Source organism: Abramis brama (genome assembly GCF_963993115.1).
Source record: "Abramis brama genome assembly, chromosome: 6".
In the NCBI taxonomy this organism is placed as follows: domain Eukaryota; kingdom Metazoa; phylum Chordata; class Actinopteri; order Cypriniformes; family Leuciscidae; genus Abramis; species Abramis brama.
The window spans coordinates 27,278,340-27,302,479 of NC_139968.1; the positions used below are offsets into that span (position 1 = coordinate 27,278,340).

General features: G+C 39.8%; 2 protein-coding genes and 1 long non-coding RNA gene across 4 annotated transcripts; all 3 read right to left on the reverse strand.

Annotated features, from left to right (window-relative positions):
• Positions 1-1,153: 1,153 nt before the first annotated feature.
• Positions 1,154-6,368, reverse strand: LOC311085882 (uncharacterized protein; the record flags this gene model as incomplete). The annotated part of the gene is made up of 7 exons (XM_084118502.1): positions 1,154-1,262; positions 3,104-3,222; positions 4,147-4,211; positions 4,567-4,686; positions 5,033-5,344; positions 5,807-6,130; positions 6,320-6,368. The coding sequence occupies 7 exons, from the start codon at positions 6,366-6,368 to the stop codon at positions 1,154-1,156; spliced, it is 1,098 nt and encodes a 365-aa protein (XP_083974628.1).
• A 3,904-nt stretch (positions 6,369-10,272) lies between these two features.
• On the reverse strand, positions 10,273-20,299 carry LOC311085657 (uncharacterized protein). 2 transcript variants are annotated; one of them, XM_084118222.1, is made up of 6 exons: positions 19,842-20,299; positions 18,364-18,690; positions 17,895-18,206; positions 17,661-17,777; positions 16,628-16,695; positions 10,273-10,470 (listed from the first exon to the last, which is right to left on the reverse strand). In XM_084118222.1, the coding sequence occupies exons 1-6, from the start codon at positions 19,888-19,890 to the stop codon at positions 10,363-10,365; spliced, it is 981 nt and encodes a 326-aa protein (XP_083974348.1). In that variant the 5' UTR covers positions 19,891-20,299; the 3' UTR covers positions 10,273-10,362. The 2 variants fall into 2 exon arrangements, with proteins under 2 accessions (XP_083974348.1, XP_083974349.1); XM_084118223.1 differs by lacking the exon at positions 19,842-20,299 and adding an exon at positions 18,871-19,205.
• A 2,099-nt stretch (positions 20,300-22,398) lies between these two features.
• LOC311085702 lies at positions 22,399-23,190 on the reverse strand. The gene is made up of 2 exons (XR_014606907.1): positions 22,811-23,190; positions 22,399-22,561 (listed from the first exon to the last, which is right to left on the reverse strand). It is a non-coding gene; the product is annotated as an uncharacterized lncRNA (long non-coding RNA).
• Between the last annotated feature and the right edge of the window lie 950 nt (positions 23,191-24,140).

Consider the following 24,140-nt stretch of genomic DNA (forward strand, 5'->3'; position numbering starts at 1 on the left):
TTCTGTTTGTAATCTGCAATGCGAGTCTCACAGTGGCTCTCAAACTCAAACTAGCACCACCATCAGGTCAAAAGGTTTCACAAACTGTTCAAAGTTTTCTGCTATTTAATTTGAACTGATTTGAAACAATACTTTTTTTCCCCCAAGCTTCAAAAATGTATGACAAGCTACATTCAACATTTAAACCTTCACCAGTTTTGGGTCACATGACCATGCTGATAAAATGGGTGTATTCAAAACCAGCAACGGCTAGAAAGATGACGGTAAAGCTGTATCATGTTTCCATATTTGTCTATCGAAACACGCCTTGAGCAGCTTTGTGCTTATTTATTGGCCCTTACTGTGAGAACTATATTAAATGTCTAAAACCTGAAACCTGTTTTCATCTTTGTATCTCAGTTCACAACTGGTTCACAAACATAAAGGATCAGAAAATGCAATCATTCAACTGGGACATTCATTCCTTTTGTTCTGAAATAAAAGCTTGACTGTGAATTCACTTTAATAAAGATGATGTTCTGAGCCGTATTTATTTTGGCAGGTTTTGCGTCATCAACACAAGCTAAGAAATGTTCCATATAAATGTCACTAAAAACGAATCTATTTTTAAACTCATTTTGTATAAACCTGTATCAAAGTATGCATTCTAGTTCCCACAACGTTCTGACAACATTAGTTTCCAGTGAAGCGCTGAGGCCTGGTAAGGGAGTTTCACAAGAGCATCTCTTCACCCACTCATACACCTTATACACACTAACACTCAAGTGCACTCTTGTGAGCCCAATAATAGGTTCACCAAAAAACCACCCGCTGCATTCAACCAACAACAACACAAAAACACTTGATACCTTACACTGACCTAAATAGATCTGACTTCTGACCACAGGTATCATTCTGACTCCGAGCTGCTAGTAAAGGCACAAAGAAGCTCTTGTTCATTCTACATTTAAAAAAGAGGCATTCTGCACAATTGATTCAATGCAAAAGCATCAAGACAAAACAGAAACATGATGGGTGTGAACCAAACAATGGAACAATACTCAGGAATTTACGGCAATACTCAATAATTAACTTGTGTATTGCAGGATTTCCAGTGGAAGGTCCTAACAATGCTGTATCTGTTGTTCAAAGCTCCCACAGACAGATCTTTGGGTTAAGGTTCTTTAAAGGCCGACACATTAACATCGCTGCTAAAGGACTGTGCTCCACTGCTACCTTCAATGAATTCTTCAACATACACAAACTTGTCTGCATTGGCGAGCCTAAAATAAGACTGCATCAAAGAACATTAAGAGACAAAGACCACAATTTGAATGTATAAATATAATTTTAACCGTGTCAGAAATCCACATCAGAAGCAAAATCCCTTGCGGGGAAAGTTAGGTCACTCATTGGCCATTTTTCCAACGCCTCTAAGTAGCTATTTCAGGCATTCACGACCAAGCCCTATCTATTTGAATAGGGAAATCCTGAGATCTCATTTTCACATAACATATCAGGAACAAAGTCTGAACTGAACTGCCCCGTAAATAATGTTTTTTTTTTAATGTTCAAACAGAATTAAACTTATACTTAGCATTAAAATATATGCTTATATTTCAGGCTGGACCAGCCAGTGATATTCAAAATTAGATTTAGTGCATCCCAAATCGTAGTATGTTGAAATGTGTATTCCAATGACAGATGGATGGTCTATTTTTTCCAGTTGAATCTGAAGTGCAGATCTGTGCGCACCCTAACGGCTAATATTGTCCATAACCCATTGAGTGTTGGACGAGGATTCGATTAGAACTAAAAACATGGAATAAAAAGTGTTAGAAAACTACAAACATGGTGGATGTGCGAGACCGATGGTAGAGGTTTAGTTAAAGGGGTTTGAGTGATTAATACTGGCAGATCAACATGCTGTTATATACGGTGGCCGAGAGAGCTCAACGCGCTGCAAATGAAGAAAACACATGCAAACAGAAAAAAACGCATGCAAACAGAAAAAAACACATGCAAATTTGCAGCGCGTTTCTGTATTTGGTTGTGTTGTGAACTTTTGCAGCGCGTTTCCGTATTTGGTTGTGTTGTGAGCATTGGGACGCACGTGAGTTGTAAAACTGATGAAGATGTTTTCTTATTCGTTGGTGGGTTTTTTTCTATTTGCATGTGTTTTTTTCTATTTGCATGAGTTTTTTTCTGTTTGCATGCGTTTTCTTCATTTGCAGCGCGTTGAGCTCTCTCGGCCACCGTAGTAATATTTCTCTCTGAAACGGTAAGAAATTAAATGAAATTGAATGTGGAGGAGTTTAACTGTGACAAGATGATTGGCTGTGTCCAAGTTGACAGGCTCTGCTCTGCCTCCCTCTAGTGTCATGAGTTAGCAAATAAGCAGACTATTTTGAGCTATTCGTTAGTCAAATCATTAGTCTTCCTTTAAGACATGACATACTTGCATGTTTGGACTGAAGCAGTAGGCAAAAAGTAAAAGATTCTTTCTAGATTTTTGTTAAATGTTTATTTGAGCAACACTGATATTAACACACAAAGCATTCAGAGCAGATTTTCTGCTGGCCTAAAATGTAAAATACAGTGGAAAATGCCCAGTATTAGCTGAACAAACATGTCCTGTCTGACAAGTTAAGCAACTAAACCAGACAGCAGCTGGTAAAATGGGCGCCAAACATTCAGAATCTAATCTGTTTGAAAAAAAAAGGAAGTCCAGCCATTTAATACTTAAAGTTATCCATTAACTTGACCATTTATTTACAGAAATCATTTCACTTTTTTTTCTTAAAAAAAAAAACAAAAAACTTTTTTTTGAACTTTTACAATAATAACAGGATACAGATAGGCTACAGGAGAAAAGTGAACAAATATTGAGAATTGAAAACAGAGTTTAAACAAAGTGAAATTTAAGTAATAAACCTCCAGCTACACTAGCGATTCCAACATCACACTAGAGGAATCACAACCATCTCTAGGGTTTACAGAGAATGGTCAGAAAAAGAGGAAATGTCCAGTGAGTGGCAGTTCTGTGGCTGACAATGTCTTGCTGATGCCGGAGGTCACAGGTCAGGAGAACGGCCAGACTGGTTTAAGCTGATAAAAAGGTTACAGTAACTCAAATGAGCACTCGCAGAAGAGCATCTCTGAACACACAACACTTAAAGCAGAAGAGCTACAGCAGCTGAAGACACCGGCGTCACTCCTGTCAGCTGAGAACAGAAACTGAGGCTACAATTCACACAGACACACCAGCATTAGACAACAGAAGATTGCAAACATGTTGTCAGATGAGCCTCGATTTGTGCAAACCTTTTCCAGTAACACAATATACTTTGATACACAATAATAATCTTCACTGCATGTGTTTATAGTTCACAGCTGTCTCTGTTCTGCCCAAATCCAGCCATGGTTTATGTTAAAGACAAAAAGAAACGTTCATATGACAAATGAATCAGTACTCTGATCTATAACTAAAACGCTGTTGAATCGGCTGTAACCGAGAGTAGGATTTAGAAGTGCTTAAACAAAATATCCATGAGCCAATGATGAGCAGTTTCGTTCACTGTTCTATGTTCATTCTTCCGCGAATGCGGGCGAAACACTGTATAAAAGTAGCCGACTCTGACGATAACTGCGTCCCAATTCAAAAGGCTGCATCCTTCGAAGGCCAGTTTGTACTGGACTTTTATTAAAGTTATATTCACCAGTCCTAAAACAAAACAGGGTTCACAAACTGTCTAAATATGTTTGCCATGGTCCATTTCTGTTTATAATAGAGTATAAACTACATATAATAGCATCTTGTCAACATTTGAACAGCTTTAAAGTTTTTTTTAATCTTTATATATCATTAGATATTTGAGTAAGTTTAAACCCAATACTTGTGTTTAAAGGTAATTCTGCAATTTCTCTCAAAGAAATCCTGTAGTCACTGGCACGTAGTGAATTCTGGGATTTAAGGCTGCGAAGGATCCATATTTTGTATCCTTTCATTTCACGGGAAATGAAGGACGCATTTGGAGGAGCCTTCGAATTGGGACAATCGGCGTTTGAATGAGGCTTTTGAAGGATGCAGCCTCTGAATTGGGACGCAGCCTCTGAATTGAGACGCAGCTAAAGACTCCCACAATAAATTATCAAGCGTTTACTGACCTGTGGCAGATCTCCCGTCTGAAGACAGTAGATCTGTGTGTATTCAGACTCTGTGATTGTCAGATCTACAAACACAAACACGTGTGGATCAGTGTGAGGAGAGTTTTTGTATTTAACATCAGTATCACACACTCATCCTGCTCTGATCAGTCAATAAAGCAATATTTCCTTTGAATGGGTTGTACTGCCATCTAGTGGAACATGTTTCCAGTTTGAAGTTTAAATTACTTAAAGTGTATATGTTTTATATGTAGTTTAAAAAATTAACGGTTTAACTTGTAAATGAATGTACAATTGCATAATTGCATTTACAATTGACTATTTATCAATCGGTTTTAACATATATTGCAGCACGTCTTTTGAACACTTTATTTTGACCCAGAAAGTCTCATATCATTGAATAAAAGAGGTAATACTTGCCTTCTATTGTTGCTTGTTTGCAGTTCCTGCAGTGAAAGTATTTCACCAACACAACTACAGCTATGACCAGTATCAGTAAACCAGCTGATATCAGCGGAATAAGATGTGACTGAATGACATCTGTAATGAAGAGAAAACAGTCATTTATATTAATGTTATAGTCTTTCAATGACTCAATCAATACATTATATAACACTGCAGAACTCAATATAAACCATCATCATTAAATAAAGAAATGTAATGGTAAAAGAAAATATTAAATACAAAACAAACGTAAATCTGCTAATGTGACAATGTCAATATAAGTTAGACTACTTGAAGACACTCGAGATCCCACTTTTAAACAAAATCTTTAAAGCTCATTAAGATAAAATAGCACAACAGTTGTGTTTCTCTACAGTATTTACAATCATTGACATCCAGCAAAATCTATGAACTATTCTGACGTACCTGGAAAATGACTGACAGAGATCAGTGTTGAGATGTTGAGTCTTGTTGGTGAATGAATAAGACACGACACAACTGTATGAATCATCCAGACACTGAATCTCCAGAGGTAGAGAGAGACTGATGCTGAGATCAGACACACTGATGCTGGACAATACACTGATTCCTTTGTACCAGGAGAGAGTCACATCACTCACATTCAACACTGAACACACCAGCGAACATCTGGACTCTGATGATGATGATGATGATGATGATGATGATGATGATGATGATGAAGGATTTTGAACTGATGAAAAGTTTCTGGTGATGTCAGGAGTGGGCAGACGAGCTAGAAAAATATAACGTAAAAACTAAAATGTTTTTTAAGGAAGAATCAATGATATCTTAAGACATTGTAAGTAAGATTTTCAAACATGCAGGTCAATAAATGTGTCAGCATAGTGTTCGCAAGGAATTTCTTCATAACTTTCTGCAATTACTTCATCATGACAGTTTTTATTCATCTAAACATTATTTTAATATTAATCTCTATTTTCTCTAAATGTGGGTTTGTAGCTTTCTAACATTGTTCCTAAAACTTCAACATTAATGTTTTGATTCCTTGTAAGCACTGGTATTTTCTTCAGGAAGCGCATAAGAATAGTACAACAATTATGTATAAACCAAGATAATGGGTTTTGGTTTAACTTTTATCAGTTATTAAATACTTATGAACATCCAGATTAATCAAGACAAGTTTTATTTTTGAGTGTCATCACAGTCTGAATCATCATGAGAATCATTTACTCACCATAGACAGTAACACTGAATCTCTTGTATGAAGTTCCTCTGCTTCTGATGATAGATAGTTTATAAAGTCCAGTGTGTTCAGATCTGATGTTTCTGATGGTCAGAGATGCAGTTTGACTGTCCATCTGAAGTCTGTCTCCAAATGTCTCATTACTGTCATACATATCAATGATCTGCTTATGGATTTCAGCTATACGAGTCTCTTGAGGTCCAAACATCCACAGTATCTGATCATCTCTCTGTACTTGAACACCAGTGTTTAGAGAGACAGAATCTCCCTCAGTCACTGACACTGACTTCACTTCATCTGAATCACTAAACACACCTGAAACATAAAAAACCCCTGATCAAGATCAAATATAATATTTATGAGGAAGATCAACTAGGACAAAAAGATTGCACCAAATATTTAACACCAAAAAAGGCCTTTAAACTAATATCCTGCTGTTAGGAATTGCCCCTTAACAAATAAACAAATAAGAAACATGGCGTGTTATTTCAAATGATAACGTACCATTCGATAGCAATAAACACAGACAGAAGAAAGATGCGCTGTGAATCATTTTTCTGAAAAGAGCTTTTTGTGCAGAAACATCTCTTCACCCACTCATACACCTTATACACCAACACACTAACACTCAAGTGCACTCTTGTGTGCCCAATAATAGGTTCACCAAAAAACCACCCGCTGCATTCAACCAACAACAACACAAAAACACTTGATACCTTACACTGACCTAAATAGATCTGACTTCTGACCACAGGTATCATTCTGACTCCGAGCTGCTAGTAAAGGCACAAAGAAGCTCAGGCGTTCTGCACAATTGCTTCAGTGCAAAACTTTTGTGATAAGCATGTCAAGTTCAAAAATATTTTTATACAAATAAAAATTCTAGTTAATGCTGTAGTCAGTGGCAATGCTGCAATAGCTCTATGTTCAGCATATGAGACATAAAAAATTGCTGCAATGAAAAACAACTTTTAATGACCAAATATAACTTGACTAAGCAGTCTGGGTGACATACACTCACCAGCCACTTTATTAGGTACACCTTTGCTAATACTGGGTTGGACCCCCTTTTGCCTTCAGAACTACCTTAATTCTTCATGGTATCGAAGGTGCTGGAAACATTCCTCAGAGATTTTGGTGCAAATTAACATGATAGCATCACGCAGTTGCTGCAGATTTGTTCATCCATGATGCGAATCTCTTGTTCCAGCACATCAACAGCTTCAAAATAGCCTGTATTTGACCGAAATTCACGAATTGTCAGCTAGATAGTGAGGTGAATTTTTAGGCCTATAATGTTTGACAATGAATGGGACGCTAAATATAATTTTGTCTTTAATGATATAATATCATTTTGTCTAAAGATTTTCCTAGTAATAGACAGGAATAAACCTGGTGCCCTCTTTTATTCCTGTTCTGTCCGACAACAAAGCACTTGTAATTACGACTTCATACGTGGAATGTATAGGACATTTTTGATAGTGTGACGGCACCATAATTTCATCATTTTGTGCATTGTCCTTTCTCCCAATAATATTAGTGCACCATCTTAGTATATAGGCTTATACAATCTTTTGCTGGATCCCAATTTGTGTACATGTGCACTATTCTATAACATTTTGTAGTACAAACAGTGCAAATAGTGAGTTCAAACTGAAAATTCCAAAAAAGAAAATGTGCCCTTTAAATACCCGGATGATGCCGTCAAAAAAAAAAAAAAAAAATTTGTGTGGAACTTTAGACACTTTATGCACTCACCTGTGGAGGAGGAGAGGCCATCAGACTCTGAAACTGGATGTCCAAATAACAAAACATATAAAATTCATACACTAGACAGCTGGATATTACAAGTATAAAGTGTATATACACATATACCATTTTGTTTGCTTATTTTCAGCAACACAAAAGCCTATATTTATAATAGTTGTGAATATTAAAATCATGAAAAATCTATTTTCCCCTCTATAAGCCTAAAAAAGCCTAAAATCTATAAGCCTAAAAATTATATTTATTGAATATAACATGGAAAAAATGTCTCAATTTGCAATTTGCGAAACCTGATACATTAGGTTTTGAGGCGAGCAGAACTTCCCGTATCAGCTTCGCTAAAAGGTGCTCCCGAGCAGGTTTAAGTTTGCGCACATGTTGCTATGACAGCAAGTCCAGGATGAGCGTTAAAGAACCAAACAATCCAAGAATAGCAACTGCGTGATGCTATCATGTTAATTTGCACCGAAATCTCTGAGGAATGTTTCCAGCACCTTCGATACCATGAAGAATTAGGCTAATACATGAAATGAACATTTGTCATCAGTAACAGTAATGCACATTCATTTGAGTCTAAATGTGATTGATTTGTAGATTTTTATAATTTATTATAAAACAAATGTGTAGCAAAGTTAGATGTTATGGGAAGAAGGAGGCGAGAACCGGCAAACATGAAAAGATTTTAATAACAAAATAAAACAAATACAAAACGAAAGTAAAGTAAAGTAAAGACAGCCTCTCACAAACGACTGCTGTCACATATAACAAAACAAAACATTAAATAAAGTAGTCCAGGGGCCCGTTCTTCGTACGTCGCTAACTCACTTAGCTGGATTTGATTGTTGGCGATTTGGCATGATCTTGGATTGTTTGGTTCTTTAACGCTCATCCTGGACTTGCTGTCATAGCAACATGTGCGCAAACTTAAACCTGCTCGGGAGCACCTTTCAGCGAAGCTGATACGGGAAGTTCTGCTCGCCTCAAAACAAAATAATCATTATTTTGGGGTGTTTTGGTTGCTTCTGTGACTCACCGATGCTCTTTATCTAAACTATGCTTTAATGATGTTACTGATTTATACTGGTGAGCACATGAAGAACTTTATTGCTTCCTGTAAATAAACATTTAAAAAGCTTTTTACATTGATGTTTTTATCTTGAGAGTGAGTCTGAAATGTGTGCCAAGGGCATGTGACTTATTCCTAAAGTTTAGATTAAAAATGCTAAACTCTTGATTTCTGTGTTTTATATTGGTAGATCTGACTTGTAACCAGTGTTGGGGGTGACTCATTACAAGTAACCTGAGTTACGTAATCAGATTACTTTTTCAAGTAACTAGTAAAGTAACAGTTATTTTTTCAAAAAGTACTTTTTTAAAGTAGTTACTTTTTTACATTTATTGACTGACAGCTCTCCTGTCCCCAAGTTAAGAGAAATAAAGGAGGTGTTGTGTGTGAGCGCTGTGTAAACATGATGGTTATTGTAGTTCTAGACTAAATGTGAACATGCATTTACTCATCTCATTTGCACGAAAACATTCAGTATTCCTCAAAATGAATAAAAACAGTAAAATGCAATCTCTGAATTTTATTCTCCTTATATTGTGACTCAGCATATGTATGGTCCTCCTCTCCTCCATTATAAATAACTGTACAGTGCAGCCTTTTAAACTTGCCACGGCAGTGACAAGCGCCTCTCACTGCTCTGGTCCTCCGCTTCTGCTGGCTTCAGTCACGTGACGCTGGTTCTGAACGAAAACGTGTTGTGGAAGCGCATTGGCCTATTTATTTTTTTAAGTTAATTCGGCCAGCGCACACACCTGTATTTATTTCCTGTTTTCGGTCGAAGTCCATAGTAGTCGATTGTCGAGTTCACACGCGTGATCATAGGTAACTAAGCAACAGTGGAGAACTCGACAATCGATTACTATGGACTTCGACCGAAAACAGGATGTAAATACAGGTATGAGCGCTGGCCGAATTAACTTCATTTTTATTCATATCTTTCACATCTACTGCAGTCAGATTCACCGTGTTCACTCTGAAGGAATCACTCACATTGGCTGGGCACTTGTAATGACACATCAAGGATGTTAAGAGGCTAAAAGCAGGTTTAAAACTTGCCCTATTGAAGTCAACAGGGTGCAAATTTTAAAAAGAGGATAACACGGTGTAGGCAACACCGATTTTTGTCGTTGTTCTCTGTACTGACAGCACTCCAAATTTACAAAAAAATGAGCTCAATCTTAAAATTGACCGGAGTTCTCCTTTAAGCTTAAATTCAGAGTATGAAATCCAGTGGGAACTGTAAAGTCGCGTGCAGTCCTACATCAAGAACAATATAACTTTTTTTGTGAAGGCAGGTGTTAACACTCAGAGGACCATTAGGGGGCGTTTACACAGAACTTGTGTCCTTGTGTGGGTTTTTAATTTTCTATGTAAATTTGCACTAATGAATGTCTTTGATCATTGCAGAGATTTGCAGAGGCCCATTATGTAAATAATTGGTTTTAAATCTGTCTGAAACCTCTGGTGATGTTTAGTTTAATTTAAAATAAATGTATTACAAAGATGATAGCTGAGAATTTCAAATGCAGAGATTTTAAACAAAGGGAATTAAACGCATTTTATTAGATGTTAAAATAAAGAAAACAGAAGATTGGTGCAAATCGTTCCAGGTAACTGGAACTGATAAAAATACACAAAAAAATATTTAAAAATTTGGCAATATTAAATATAATATCAAATCTATAATACAAAAGACAATTTAATTCAGTGACTCCTACGAGAACTCTGGATCTAAGTGATATTCTCTTGACATCTGCTTTTTGAGTTTCACCATGTGTTGATAGTTCACAGCTGTCTTTGTGCCCACATCCAGCAATGGTTTCTAGAGATGGAGAGAAACATTAATTTCACAAATTAATAAGTAATCTTATCTATAACTAAAACACTGTTGAATTGGCTGTAACTGAGAACTGTTTCTATTAAACAAAATAATATGTTTTGTTAGCGGTTCTTCGTTCATGCAAATGTTGGAACACCGTACTAAAATGGCAACAATTTTGCTGTTATAAGGTGAGAAGAGACCCAATTGCGAGTTACAATGAAACAGTCCTTTATTAGAAAGTAAATGAGGTAGCCTCCAGCTGAGCAGTCCAACAGAAATGTTCTTAGTAGATAATAGACAACAGAAACAGCCAAAATAAGGCCAGTAATTGTAAATAGAAAATTATCCTCTTCCAAACAGAATGTAGACAGCGGGCAGCGGCGATGCGAGAACACAGCAGGTGGCTAGCCTCAGGTCACAGAGATGGTAGAACAGTAGACAAACAGCGGGGAACAGCAGCAGCACAGTCAAGCGTTTCACTGGACACAGAGAGCTGGTTAGAGCATGAGTAGATAATACTTGCTGCTAGATGATATCCCCGACAGGACACGACAGGACAGGACACGACTGGACAGAACAGGGAAAAGGTTGATCGAGTAAGTAACACCGTTCTTCATATAGCTGAAGTCAACAAACAATCCGGCAAAGAGGCAGGAGAAAGAGAGAGAAGAAGTAGCAAACGTAATCAGAGAGAACAGGGTACAGGTGCGATGCACTTAGGGTAGAACAGGAGAAGATAGGAAACAGCTGCGATAACGAGAGTAAGTGATAGCGTGCGCAAAACAAGAGTGTAAAGAATGAAGTGACCAGAAGAGGGCGGAAAAGGATAGGAAAAGCCAGAATCATGACAGTACCCCCTCCTCAACGAGCGCCCCCTGGCGCTCCCAAGGAGGAAGACTGGCGAGAGCGGAGAAAATCATCGATAAGCGAACGGTCCAGGACGTCCCGAGATGGAATCCAACTTCTCTCCTCCGGACCGTACCCCTCCCAGTCAACTAAATACTGGTAACCGCGACCACGACGGTGAACGTCCAGGAGCTTACGGACTCTATAAACCGGAGTACCCTCGACTAAGACAGGAGGATGCGAAGGACAAGACGGGGCGCGAATAACGGGTTTAATGCATGAGACATGGAAGACCGGGTGGACGCGTCGGAGATAAGGAGGTAGCTTCAATTTGACTGAGACAGGACTGACAATCTTAGAAATCCGAAAAGGACCGATAAACCGAGGAGCCAGCTTCCGTGAAATGGATTGAAGTGGCAGATTCTGGGTGGATAGCCACACCTTTTGACCGCAAAGATAGCGGGGACTCTTGACACGACGCCTATTCGCTGCAACGCACATCCTAGTTCTAGAACGACAAAGAGCTGATCTAACCCTCCTCCAGGTTCGTTTGCAACGCTTAATGTAAGCTTGAACAGACGGAACGCACGAATCTGGATCTTGGGAAGAGAATAAAGGCGGTTGATACCCAAGACAACTCTGGAAAGGCGAGAGACCGGTAGCGGAGGACGGTAGAGAATTATGAGCGTATTCAGCCCAGGGGAGCTGCTCGGACCAAGACGCAGGATTCTTAAAAGCTAGACTGCGTAAGATGCGGCCGACAATCTGGTTAGCGCGTTCAGCCTGACCATTGGTCTGGGGGTGGAACCCAGAGGAAAGACTCGCGGAAGCTCCGATCTGACGACAAAATTCTTTCCAAAATTGAGAAGCGAATTGGGGACCCCTGTCAGAAACAACATCGAAGGGGAGACCATGGAGCTTAAAAACGTGGTCGACCATAATCTGCGCCGTCTCTTTGGCGGAGGGAAGTTTAGGAAGGGGGATGAAATGTGCGGCTTTAGAGAAGCGATCAACGACAGTAAGGATAACGGTATGACCCGCCGACGAGGGAAGCCCGGTAATAAAATCGAGAGCTATGTGTGACCACGGACGAGACGGAACAGGCAGTGGTCTTAAAAGACCCGACGGAGGAGAATGACTGGACTTGGTTTGAGCGCAAACGGCGCATGCAGCAACAAAGCGACGAATATCCTTCTCACGGGACGGCCACCAAAAACGCTGCTTAACTAAAGCAAGGGTACCTCGAACACCGGGATGAGCTGCCAATTTGGAGGTATGAGCCCACTGAAGGACCGCGCGCCGAGCAGGGAAAGGAACGAAAAGTAAGTGTCTAGGGCAGCCTCGCGGTGGAACGGAGCGAGCAAGCGCACGTTTGACGAGTCTCTCTATTCCCCAAATAGTTACCCCAACCACCCGTGCAGGAGAAATAATTACCTCCTGGGTTGGAGTGATCTCAGAGGGATCGAAAAGACGAGAGAGCGCGTCAGGTTTTACATTCTTAGACCCTGGACGATACGAGATGGTAAACTCGAAACGGGCGAAGAAAAGAGCCCAACGCGCCTGACGCGCGTTCAGACGCTTAGCAGAACGAATGTATTCGAGATTACGATGATCGGTCCATACAATGAAAGGAACCGATGCTCCCTCTAACCAGTGACGCCACTCTTCCAAAGCCAAACGTATGGCGAGTAACTCGCGGTCACCGACGTCATAATTGCGCTCTGAGGGCGAAAGACGGTGAGAAAAATAGGCACAAGGGTGTACCTTGTCATCAAGGAGTGAGCGTTGGGAAAGAATGGCCCCAACGCCCACTTCTGATGCATCGACCTCGACTATAAACTGGTTAGAAATGTTGGGAGTAATTAAAATGGGAGCCGTAGAGAAAAGACTCTTAAGACGCTCGAACGCACTCTGAGCGGAATCGTTCCAGACAAAACAGGACTTGGACGACGTAAGCGCGGTTAACGGTGCTGCCACTTGACTAAAATTTCGAATGAACCTGCGATAAAAATTAGCAAAACCAAGGAATCTCTGAAGGGCTGTGCGTGAATCAGGAACTGGCCAATCTGTGACCGCTTGGACCTTAGCAGGGTCCATACTAATTCCCTCCGCCGAAATAACGGAACCGAGAAAAACCAGCGACTGTGTGTGAAAAGAGCATTTCTCCGCCTTGACAAAGAGACGGTTCTCTAACAGGCGCTGAAGAACGCGTCGAACGTGCTGTACATGAACCTGAAGCGAGGGTGAAAAGATCAGAATGTCGTCTAGGTAAACAAAGACAAAGATATTGAGCATATCGCGAAGGACGTCGTTAATAAGTGCTTGAAAGACAGCGGGAGCGTTTACGAGCCCGAAAGGAAGAACCCGGTATTCAAAGTGCCCGAGAGGAGTATTGAACGCGGTCTTCCACTCGTCACCCTCCTTAATACGTATCAAATGGTAGGCATTGCGCAGGTCTAATTTTGTGAAAAACTTAGCTCCCTGCAAGATCTCAAAAGCAGATGACATAAGCGGCAATGGGTATCTATTCTTTACCGTAATGTCATTAAGCCCACGATAATCTATACAGGGACGCAAGGAACCATCCTTCTTTTTCACAAAAAAGAAACCCGCGCCGGCAGGGGACGAAGAGGGAACTATGGTACCCGCATTAAGAGCCTCAGAGAGGTAATTCTCGAGAGCCTCACGCTCAGGAATCGACAAAGAATATAATCTACCACGTGGTGGTGTAGTACCGGGAAGAAGATCGATACAACAATCGTAAGGACGATGAGGAGGGAGAGAAGTGGCCCGTGAACGGCTGAAAACCGCTCGCAGATCGTGATACGTCTCCGGCACTCCAGACAAATCTCCCGGCTCCTTCTGAAACACAGAGACAGATGAAACAGGAGGAATGGCAGAGACAAGACAACTGACATGACACGACAGATTCCATGACAGGATGGTTCCCTTAGACCAGTCAATATGGGGATTATGCAAATTTAACCAAGGATGTCCTAGCACTATGGGAGAAAAAGGGGAACGGAAAATTAAAAAGGAAATAGTCTCACGATGATTGCCTGAGACCGTGAGAGACACAGGAACAGTCTCACGGCAAATCATGGGCAGGGGACTACCATCTAGGGCAAAAAGGGGAGTGGCCTCTTTCAGATCATTGAGAGGAATACCTTGCTCACGGGCCCAGGTCTCGTCAATGAAATTCCCCTCGGCCCCAGAGTCAATCATGGCGTTGGTTGAAACTGAGAAACCTTGCCAATGCAGATGAACCTGGATGATAGTGTTGGCCTGACGAGAAGGGACCAGAGAAGTAGCGCTCGCCAGTATCCCTCCTGTTACTGGCGAGCGTTGGCTTTTACTTGACACGTCGACACAAAGTGCTTGTCGGAGCCACAGTAGAGACAGAGCCGGTTCATGATTCTTCGTTCTCGTTCCTTCGAGGAGATTCGTAAACCCCCCAGCTGCATGGGCTCCGCATCAGAAGACGAAAGAGAAGAAACAGGGGGTGGAGAGAAAGAAACGGTCTCGGTACCTCTGGCTCGTCGCCGCAAGTCGAAGCGCTTCTCCACTCTGATGGCGAGGTCGATGAGTGGATCGAGACGACTGGGAATCTCCCTGGCGAGGATCTCGTCCCTGACCTCGGTGTTGAGACCCTCCAGGAAGCGGGCCACCAGCGCCGGCTCGTTCCAGCCGCAAGTCGTGGCAAGAGTGCGAAACTCAATTGAGAAATCTGCGGCTGAACGCCTCCCTTGACGAAGAGAAGAGAGCAAGCGGGAAGCCTCAGGGCCATGAGCGGAGCGATCGAAGACACGAATCATCTCCTCCTTGAACAAGGTAAATTGATCCAGAAAATCCGCCTCAGCATCCCAGCTGGCCGCTCCCCACTGACGAGCCCGTCCAGTAAGGAGGGAGATCACGAATGCGACCTTGGAGCGGTCCCTGGCGTAAGTAGATGGTTGAAGAGAAAAAATTACTTCACACTGTGTCAAGAATGAACGACACTGAGTTGGCTCACCCGAGTAACACGGTGGATTATTTATTCTAGGCTCTGGAGACACGGGCGGTAGAGAAGATGAAGAGGGCTCTTGACAAAGATGATGGAGTTGCGCGGTCAGATCAGACACCTGCGCAGCCAGGGATTCCACCACGCGTCTGGTAGCGACCAGCTCCTCTTCATGCCTGCCCAGTAAAGCACCTTGGCGTTCGACAGCAACTTGAAAAGGAATCTCACTCGCTGGGTCCATCTTGGCCGGATTGTACTGTTATAAGGTGAGAAGAGACCCAATTGCGAGTTACAATGAAACAGTCCTTTATTAGAAAGTAAATGAGGTAGCCTCCAGCTGAGCAGTCCAACAGAAATGTTCTTAGTAGATAATAGACAACAGAAACAGCCAAAATAAGGCCAGTAATTGTAAATAGAAAATTATCCTCTTCCAAACAGAATGTAGACAGCGGGCAGCGGCGATGCGAGAACACAGCAGGTGGCTAGCCTCAGGTCACAGAGATGGTAGAACAGTAGACAAACAGCGGGGAACAGCAGCAGCACAGTCAAGCGTTTCACTGGACACAGAGAGCTGGTTAGAGCATGAGTAGATAATACTTGCTGCTAGATGATATCCCCGACAGGACACGACAGGACAGGACACGACTGGACAGAACAGGGAAAAGGTTGATCGAGTAAGTAACACCGTTCTTCATATAGCTGAAGTCAACAAACAATCCGGCAAAGAGGCAGGAGAAAGAGAGAGAAGAAGTAGCAAACGTAATCAGAGAGAACAGGGTACAGGTGCGATGCACTTAGGGTAGAACAGGAGAAGATAGGAAACAGCTGCGATAACGAGAGTAAGTGATAGCGTGCGCAAAACAAGAGTGTAAAGAATGAAGTGACCAGAAGAGGGCGGAAAAGGATAGGAAAAGCCAGAATCATGACATTTGCAGCAACAATTATTCAACGGTGCACCATTCCTGAACAACCATCTGATTACCTAACAAATGACTCGTATGAGACCGTTCTTCTCAGTGGACCAAAATCATCAAGCATGACCTCTAATGTTCTCTAAAGTTTTTTTTAATGTTGCTTAATGGTTAAGAAGACCAATTATTCAATATGTTTTGCCTCTCAAAAATTGAAACATTTAAATGTCTGTGTAAACACTCGTCTTGTAATATATTTAGGTTAAGAAAAATGACAAAACTCGTTCCCTCTTGCCCTCTATTCATATAAGATAACTGGGTTTGGAAGTGTAACAGGTCTTCTATTCAGCATCAATGTGAGATTAATGTCTGTCACATTTACAATGATTTCTTTACTGACCTGTGGCAGATCTCCCATCTGAAGACAGTAGATGATCTGTGTGTATTCAGACTCTGTGGTTGTCAGATCTACAAACACAAACACGTGTGGATCAGTGTGAGGAGAGTTTGTGTATTTAGCATCAGTTTTATATGACCATCCTGGGTGTTATTCCAGACAGTAAGGTTAGCTTACCGTCAAATATATCCTAACTCTCGGTTGATTAACCTAAACCTTGCATACTTGAGGTATGCAGGTCCAAAACCGTGGTCTGGAGTAAGATCAGTCAACACGGAGTATGAAGCTAAAGAGTTAACGGTGACCACACAAAGACATTATCAACCGAGTGGCAAGATCCGAATCCAGGAGTCACCATGGAAACGGACGCTAAGAACAATAGCGCCATACTACTTCTTTTGTTTAATGGCAATTTACATTCTTCGTGCATATTTTCACCTAGTGGGCGGCTTTGCTATATTTTAAATCTTATATTTTATTCTGAAAAATTAGGTTGCTTTATGTTATGTTATAATATATAACGATATCATATAGTACTGTGTGAATCTGTGATGCTCACTGGAGCCTCATCATGTGCTGAATACTTCTGAAATAAACTAACCCTGAAACAGAACCTGCTCTGGAGAAGGTTAAGTTCAGAGAGTAATTTGCTATGGCTACTTACATACCCTGAAAGTTACCTTTGTTTTTGGAAATGAAGGTTGAGGTTATCCGGTTACTCTGAATCAACTTAGCCAGCAGGTATGTTGCATAACCTGCTTTCTGGAATAGAGTGCCTGTGGTAAAAGCTGAGGTTTCTGCACACAATCATACAGTGTCTTACCGTACTGTGAACACTGCGTGCACGAAATGTTGTTTCAGCATAAAGTACCTCTTCCTTACAAGACTGGACTGTTTTAATGATAATAATCACATTTTCAAAATACAAAATAAGTCTGAAATGTTTTGACATTGTGGCACATCTTAGGAGCACTTCATTTCACATAATTTGAACCCAGAATGTTCATTTAATTTGGGGAGTAGTACTATTACTTGCCCTCTTGTGTTGCTTGTTTAATCTTCCTTCTGAGAAAGATTATTGCCGCCACAACTAATACAGCCGGCATCACTAAACTAACCGATATTCCCACCCAATGTGACGGCTGCATGAGTTCTGTAATGAACAAACAGAAAATAGTAATAATTATGAATGAGTCCTGCAATGTTTGCATCTCAATTGAAACAAAATCTAAAATCATTAATTAAATCAATAATATCAGCGCTGCAGTACCTTCACATGTGTGACAGAGTCGACTGATGTCCAGATGTGTGGTCTGGTTTCTGATGGGATTGTTGATCACACAGCTGTAAGTGTTTTTATCCTGATATTCCACCTCCAGAGGTAGAGAGAGACTGATGCTGAGATCAGACACACTGATGCTGGACAATACACTGATTCCTTTGTACCAGGAGAGAGTCACATCACTCACATTCAACACTGAACACACCAGTGAACATCTGGACAATGATGAACGTTCAGATGATGATGATGATGATGGACAGTTTGAAGAGTTACTGGTGATGACAGGAGTCTGTAGAGGAGCTGGGAAACATGGAAATGGTTCAGGTCAGGAGCAGCATGTTCATTTAATAATCATCCCAGCAATCACGAAACATAAACATCTGTATATCTCCAACCCTCAATCCCCCTACACCAGCCCACTATCTTGATTTCTTGATCAACACTTAATTTTACTCACCATAGACAGTAACACTGAGACTTCTGTGTGTGATACTTCTGCTGAAGATACTCAGTTTATAAAGTCCAGAGTCTGTGGTTCTGATGTTTCTGATGATCAGAGATCCAGTCTGACTGTCCATCTGGAGTCTGTCTCCAAATGTCACATTACTGTCAAACATATCAATGATCTGCTTATGGATTTCAGCTATACGTATCTCTGAACTGTCATGTCTATAAGCCCACAGTATATGATCTCTCTTTGCTTTAACATCAGTGTTTAGAGTGACAGAATCTCCCTCAGTCACTGACACTGACTTCACTGCATCTGTACCAACACCAAACACACCTGAAACACAAACAGAAACACTTTTTTAATTTTTAATAACACTTTATTTGTGCACATTTAGAGAAAAATACATGGCAAAAGCCTACAGTTTCCACAGTTCACTAACTCAAACACATGCCCAAAATAATATACCATTATAAAAAACATGTTTGTTAAAAAAAACTGCAGTCAGTTGTTTACTTTTTCACAGAGGATGTTTTCCAGATGTTGTTGAGTTCAAAGGATGAACATATTCAAACATGTCTTCTTCTTCTTTTAGTTTTATGGCGGATTGCATCCACGACTTAACAGGTGCATGCCGCCACCTACTGTACCGGAGTATGCAATATGGGTAATGATTCAATGATCTACTTAAAAAAAAAAAAAAAAAAAAAAAAAAAAAAACTTTCCTATATAACTTTTTTAATATTACATATATATTTATATCCATAGATCTTATAACATACCCCTATACTCTTTATTCCACAATATTCATTCTGTGTATCCTCTACCCCTCCTGTTGTTCCCAATACACCCTTCAATTTTCTTCCTGCCTGACTTATATATTTTTTTTAATCATCTCTTCTCTATATTTCTTATTTGCTCTGCATTTTCTGTAATTTTGCACTCCAAAAATTTATCTAATTGACTTTTACCTAACATAGCCAATGTTTTATTTAACCCTGTGTGGTCAAACCTCAGTCTGCTCTACTTTCTGTTTACCAAAATGTTGTCCCACCTATCCTGCCAGCTTTCGCAATCTAAATAAACTTTGATACATTTCTAACATAAATGATTTTTTTTTAAAACATTACCCATCCAAATCCATTACCTTGAAAATAATTATATTCCCAACATTCTTTAATGACACTATTTGTAGGATTTGCATTACCACATCCACATAGATGACACGTAAGCTTAAGTTTATCTTTTCTCAGGTCTGAGGGCATTTCTCTTAACTCTACCTGGATCTACCTGTCGACACGAACATGCCTTTTTTTCCCTGAAGTCTTTTTGTTGGTTGGATTTTCAGTTTACCACATATTTCGCAATTCCTCCTCCACCCTTACTAATATTGAAAATGCCAAAATACAATGCATTCACTGTTTGAAAAGGTATAAAATAGCACATTTTGGGAGTGAACCACATTTAATAAAAATGAAAACACTTACCATGTGAGAACCAAATCCACAGACAGAAGAAAAATGCTTTATGAATCATATTCACAATTCCCTATATCCGAGCCACCCAAAAAAACGTACTGTAGAAAAATATTTAACCAAAAATTTAGAACGAGTTTGTTTGATTGATGAAATCCAACGATGCGTTAAGACAATTTCTATCCGCTTTTCTCTAGTCTATGTAGGTAAATCTTCAAGTAGCCTAATCCTATGTCTAAGATCCTTTCAAATAAGTTATTAGTATTTTTATTTATCAGTAAAAAAAATTTTGCGGGGAAAAAGAGAAGACATACAGAACCCCAAACACTACTTCATGATTTCAATTTCAGCCTTCCAGATTTCAGTTACTTCGCCTGCCCGCCCCTCAGGGTCGTCCCATTATTGCCTGAGTCTTCAGTTCAGTCAGAGAATGTTCAGTTCTTGAGACGTCTTTGCAGTAACTATATAGCATTAGAGGAAAGTCAGCTCTTTCAGCGACGCAAACAGGATGAAGACTGTGAGTTGGGACTGTTATAGTGCAGATTTTTTGCATGATATTTTTTCACTTTGCTCTACTTCTGGTTTGTTGCTCCTCTAGTAGGCTATAAGCTCATCAACTCCTTCCTGTCATTTTCCTTTCAGAAAATAAATCCTTTCAGAGTACAGCTCTATAACTAACAGCTGAATGTAAACATTTTCCTGCCCACATCAGTCTCTAATATACCAAATACAACAGTTTGTATTGTTTGCATATCGTTTGCAGGCGTTTACAGCTTATATCGCATCCTGCAGTCCAAAAGGCCATTAAAATACAATATATGAGATGTCAAATCAGTGTACAAAAGTTACATAAGCTTATATATTGAATAGTTGATGTCATTTCACTTCTATAGCCACTAGTTCACATTTTCTGACACTTTGGGTTTTGGTTGGCCACTACTTCCTGTACATTAATCTAGTTAGCGGCTGCAGACTTTTGACTGGGTCTAAAAAGAGGGATCATATTTCCCCTGTTTTAGCATCCCTTCACTGGCTTCCCATTAAATTCAGAGTTGACTTCAAGATCCTTATGTTCGTATATAAGGCATTGTCTGGCCGTGCACCAAGGTACATTAGTGATCTTATTGTGCCATACTGTCCTGCGGGCACTTAGATCTTACAATCACTTCCTCTTAAATGTGTCTCTGTGTCTCTACAAATCAAAGGGTGATCGGGTCTTTCTGTGACTGTCTCCCTTATCATGTGAGGTCTGCTCCTTCATTGGACATTTTTAAATCCTCTATTAAAACGCATTTTTATTCTTTAGCTTTTGGGAACCTGTGATTGTTGTTTTTTTATTATTGTTTTGTTTTATAGTGTAGACCTGCTTTGTACTATGTACAGCACTTTGGATCAGTCTATAATGTGTTTAAATGTGCTTTATAAATAAATGTTGTTGTTGATGACTCATTGTTCTCACTGAATGTAACAAGGTCAGCCATCATCCTCAGTGCAGCCTTTCATGACTTCCATGTTTATGTAAGTTGCAGGGCGTGAGTTTGTCTGCAGCCCTTCACCCACATGCAGTGTTTCCAGCACCTTCTGCTCATATCTCAGATAATAGACACCTATACCACATCTGACCAAACACCACAGCACGCCTCATTCTGAGCGGAGCAGGTAATGTGTCACAGTGCATGAAGCTTCTCGCATTCAATCTGTGCGTTAAAAAAAATACTATAGTGCAAGACTGCAAAATAGAAATAAGTACCTAAATAATAAGCGTTTTGTTGTAATATTTCACTATAAAAGATTAACACTGAGAACAAGCAACCATTCAATCCTCTAGAAGTTTAAATGAATAGTTTCCTTTTATATTTATTGATTTATACCATTTTATTTGCTTATTTTCAGCACACTGTATTTCAACAAGCAGTTGCAGTTTTACAGGGACAATGTGTCACTGATGACATCTGTGCTAGATTGTCTTCATAGGGCCACACAAAGAGATGGTGTGATGCGGAGAGATGAAAAGTTGACTTTAGTTTTGAGGCTCATGTGGATGCTGTGTGTAAGAAAGCCCACCATTCCACAGAGATTCCACTCATCCCTTGCAGAATGTTGAAAGTGTTTTCCTTCTACTCATAGATATTATGTGCTATTTTGTCGGACTAATAGATAAAAAAAAAAATATTTTGAACCAGCTGTCATGGTTTATTAAATTATTCTAAGTAAATTATTTATGGAAGACATTTTTTCCTCCTCTTTTCCTTGTGTGTATAGTTGTGCTTGTTTTGTTGATTGAATGGTTTACTGCTGGCTGTGAAACATATTGGGGATAATAAAGTAAACATTACCTTACCTATGTGGGTTTTATATATTTTTCTAAATAAATATGCACTAGATGTGTGTCTTTGATCATTGCAAAAATCGCAGAGGCCCATTATAGAAATAATTGGTATATGGTTTTAAATCTGTCTGTAGCCTCTGGTGGTGTTTAATACAAACATAATGTATTACAAAGATACTGGCTGAGAATTTCAAACACAGAAAAAATGTTTTAGACATAAAAAAAAATGCAAACTTGATGCAAATTTGTAATATTAAATATAATATCAAATCAACAATACAAAGACGATATACTTCAGTGACTCCTACTCTGGATAAGTGATATTCTCTTGACATCTGTTTCACGGTATGTGTTGATAGTTCACAGCTGTCTTTGTTCTTCTGGCCACATCCAGCAATAGTTTCTGTCAGAGAAAGAGAAAAAAATCATTTGACAAATTCAATTTTTTGCCTCAACAAACATGACAAAGTAATTATAATGTCAGTGTAAACACTCCTCTTGTAATATATTTAGATTAAGACAAATGACAAAACTCGTTCCCTCTTGCCCTCTATTCATATAAGATAACTGGGTTTGGAAGTATAACAGGTCTTCTATCCAGCATCAATGTGAGATTAATGTCTGTCACATTTACAATGATTTATTTACTGACCTGTGGCAGATCTCCCATCTGAAGACAGTAGATGATCTGTGTGTATTCAGACTCTGTGATTGTCAGATCTACAAACACAAAGAGTTATTGCTGAGTTGAATCATTTATAAAGGGTTTTAAACACATTTGAAGCATGCACACATAAAAGTTGCCAAATATTATATTGGATTATTTGTTGTGTAATCAATACTCTATTGTTACATAACCTTTATGATATGCAAACAGGGATGAGGGTGAGGGACAGCAGAGACTGCTGAACGACACTTGATCAAACGTGCTCTTTCACCAACAAAGTGAGTGACCACTGCATAAATAGAGTAGAATGGTAGCATGCTATTCAAAACAGTGCCAATGTACGACCCCAGACCACTGAGAAACCGTAACAGCCTTGCTCTTATCAGTTAACATCTAGAGGGGTTTTTCTTATGACACTTTGGGTTCTGGTAGGCCACCATTTCCTTCACAGCCTGAGTTCACACCTTTTTACAAACATAAAGAACCAGAAAATGCAATCATTCAACTGGGACTTTTATGTTCTAGGATAAAAGTTTGACTCAGTTTATTCACTTAAACACATATATGGTGTTCTTGGCCATATTCATTTCGGCAGGAATTCTGTCAACACAAGTGTAACTGAGAAAAGTACCATAGTAAATGTCTCTAAACAATCTATGTTTAAACTAATCTTTTACCTTTACCTGTATTGAAGTATTCATGTGCGTTCTAGTTCCCACAACGTTCTGACAACATTAGTTTCCAGTGAAACACTGAGGCCTGGTAAGTGAGTTTCACAAGAGCATCTCTTCACCCACTCATACACCTTATACACACTAACACTCAATTGCACTCTTGTGAGCCCAATAATAGGTTCACCAAAAAACCATGTGCTGCATTCAACCAACAACAACACAAAAACACTTGATACCTTACACTGACCTAAATAGATCTGACTTCTGACCACAGGTATCATTCTGACTCCGAGTTGCTAGTCAAGGCACAAAGAAGCTCAGGCGTTCTGCACAATTGCTTCAGTGCAAATTTTTTGTGATAAGCATGTCAAGTTCAAAAATATTTTTATACAAATAAAAATTCTAGTAATGCTGTAGACCCCCCTTTGCCTTCAGAACTGCCTTAATTCTTCATGGTATCGAAGGTGCTGGAAACATTCCTCAGAGATTTCGGTGCAAATTAACATGATAGCATCACGCAGTTGCTGCAGATTTGTTCATCCATGATGCGAATCTCTTGTTCCAGCACATCCCAAAGCTGCTGTATTGGATTGAGATCTGGTGACTGGAAGCCATTTGAGGTTAGTGAACTCATTGTTCTG

What these genes read in the sequence shown, in the direction of transcription:
- LOC311085657 (XM_084118222.1), bottom strand. Translation starts at nt 19,890, where the DNA reads ATGATTCATAAAGCATTTTTCTTCTGTCTGTGGATTTGGTTCTCACAT. An exon ending in TCTCAGTGTTACTGTCTATG is followed by an intron (nt 18,207 to 18,363) that starts GTGAGTAAAATT and finishes CATGTTTCCCAG; the next exon opens with CTCCTCTACAGACTCCTGTC. An exon ending in TAAACAAGCAACACAAGAGG is followed by an intron (nt 16,696 to 17,660) that starts GCAAGTAATAGT and finishes TTGTGTTTGTAG; the next exon opens with ATCTGACAACCACAGAGTCT.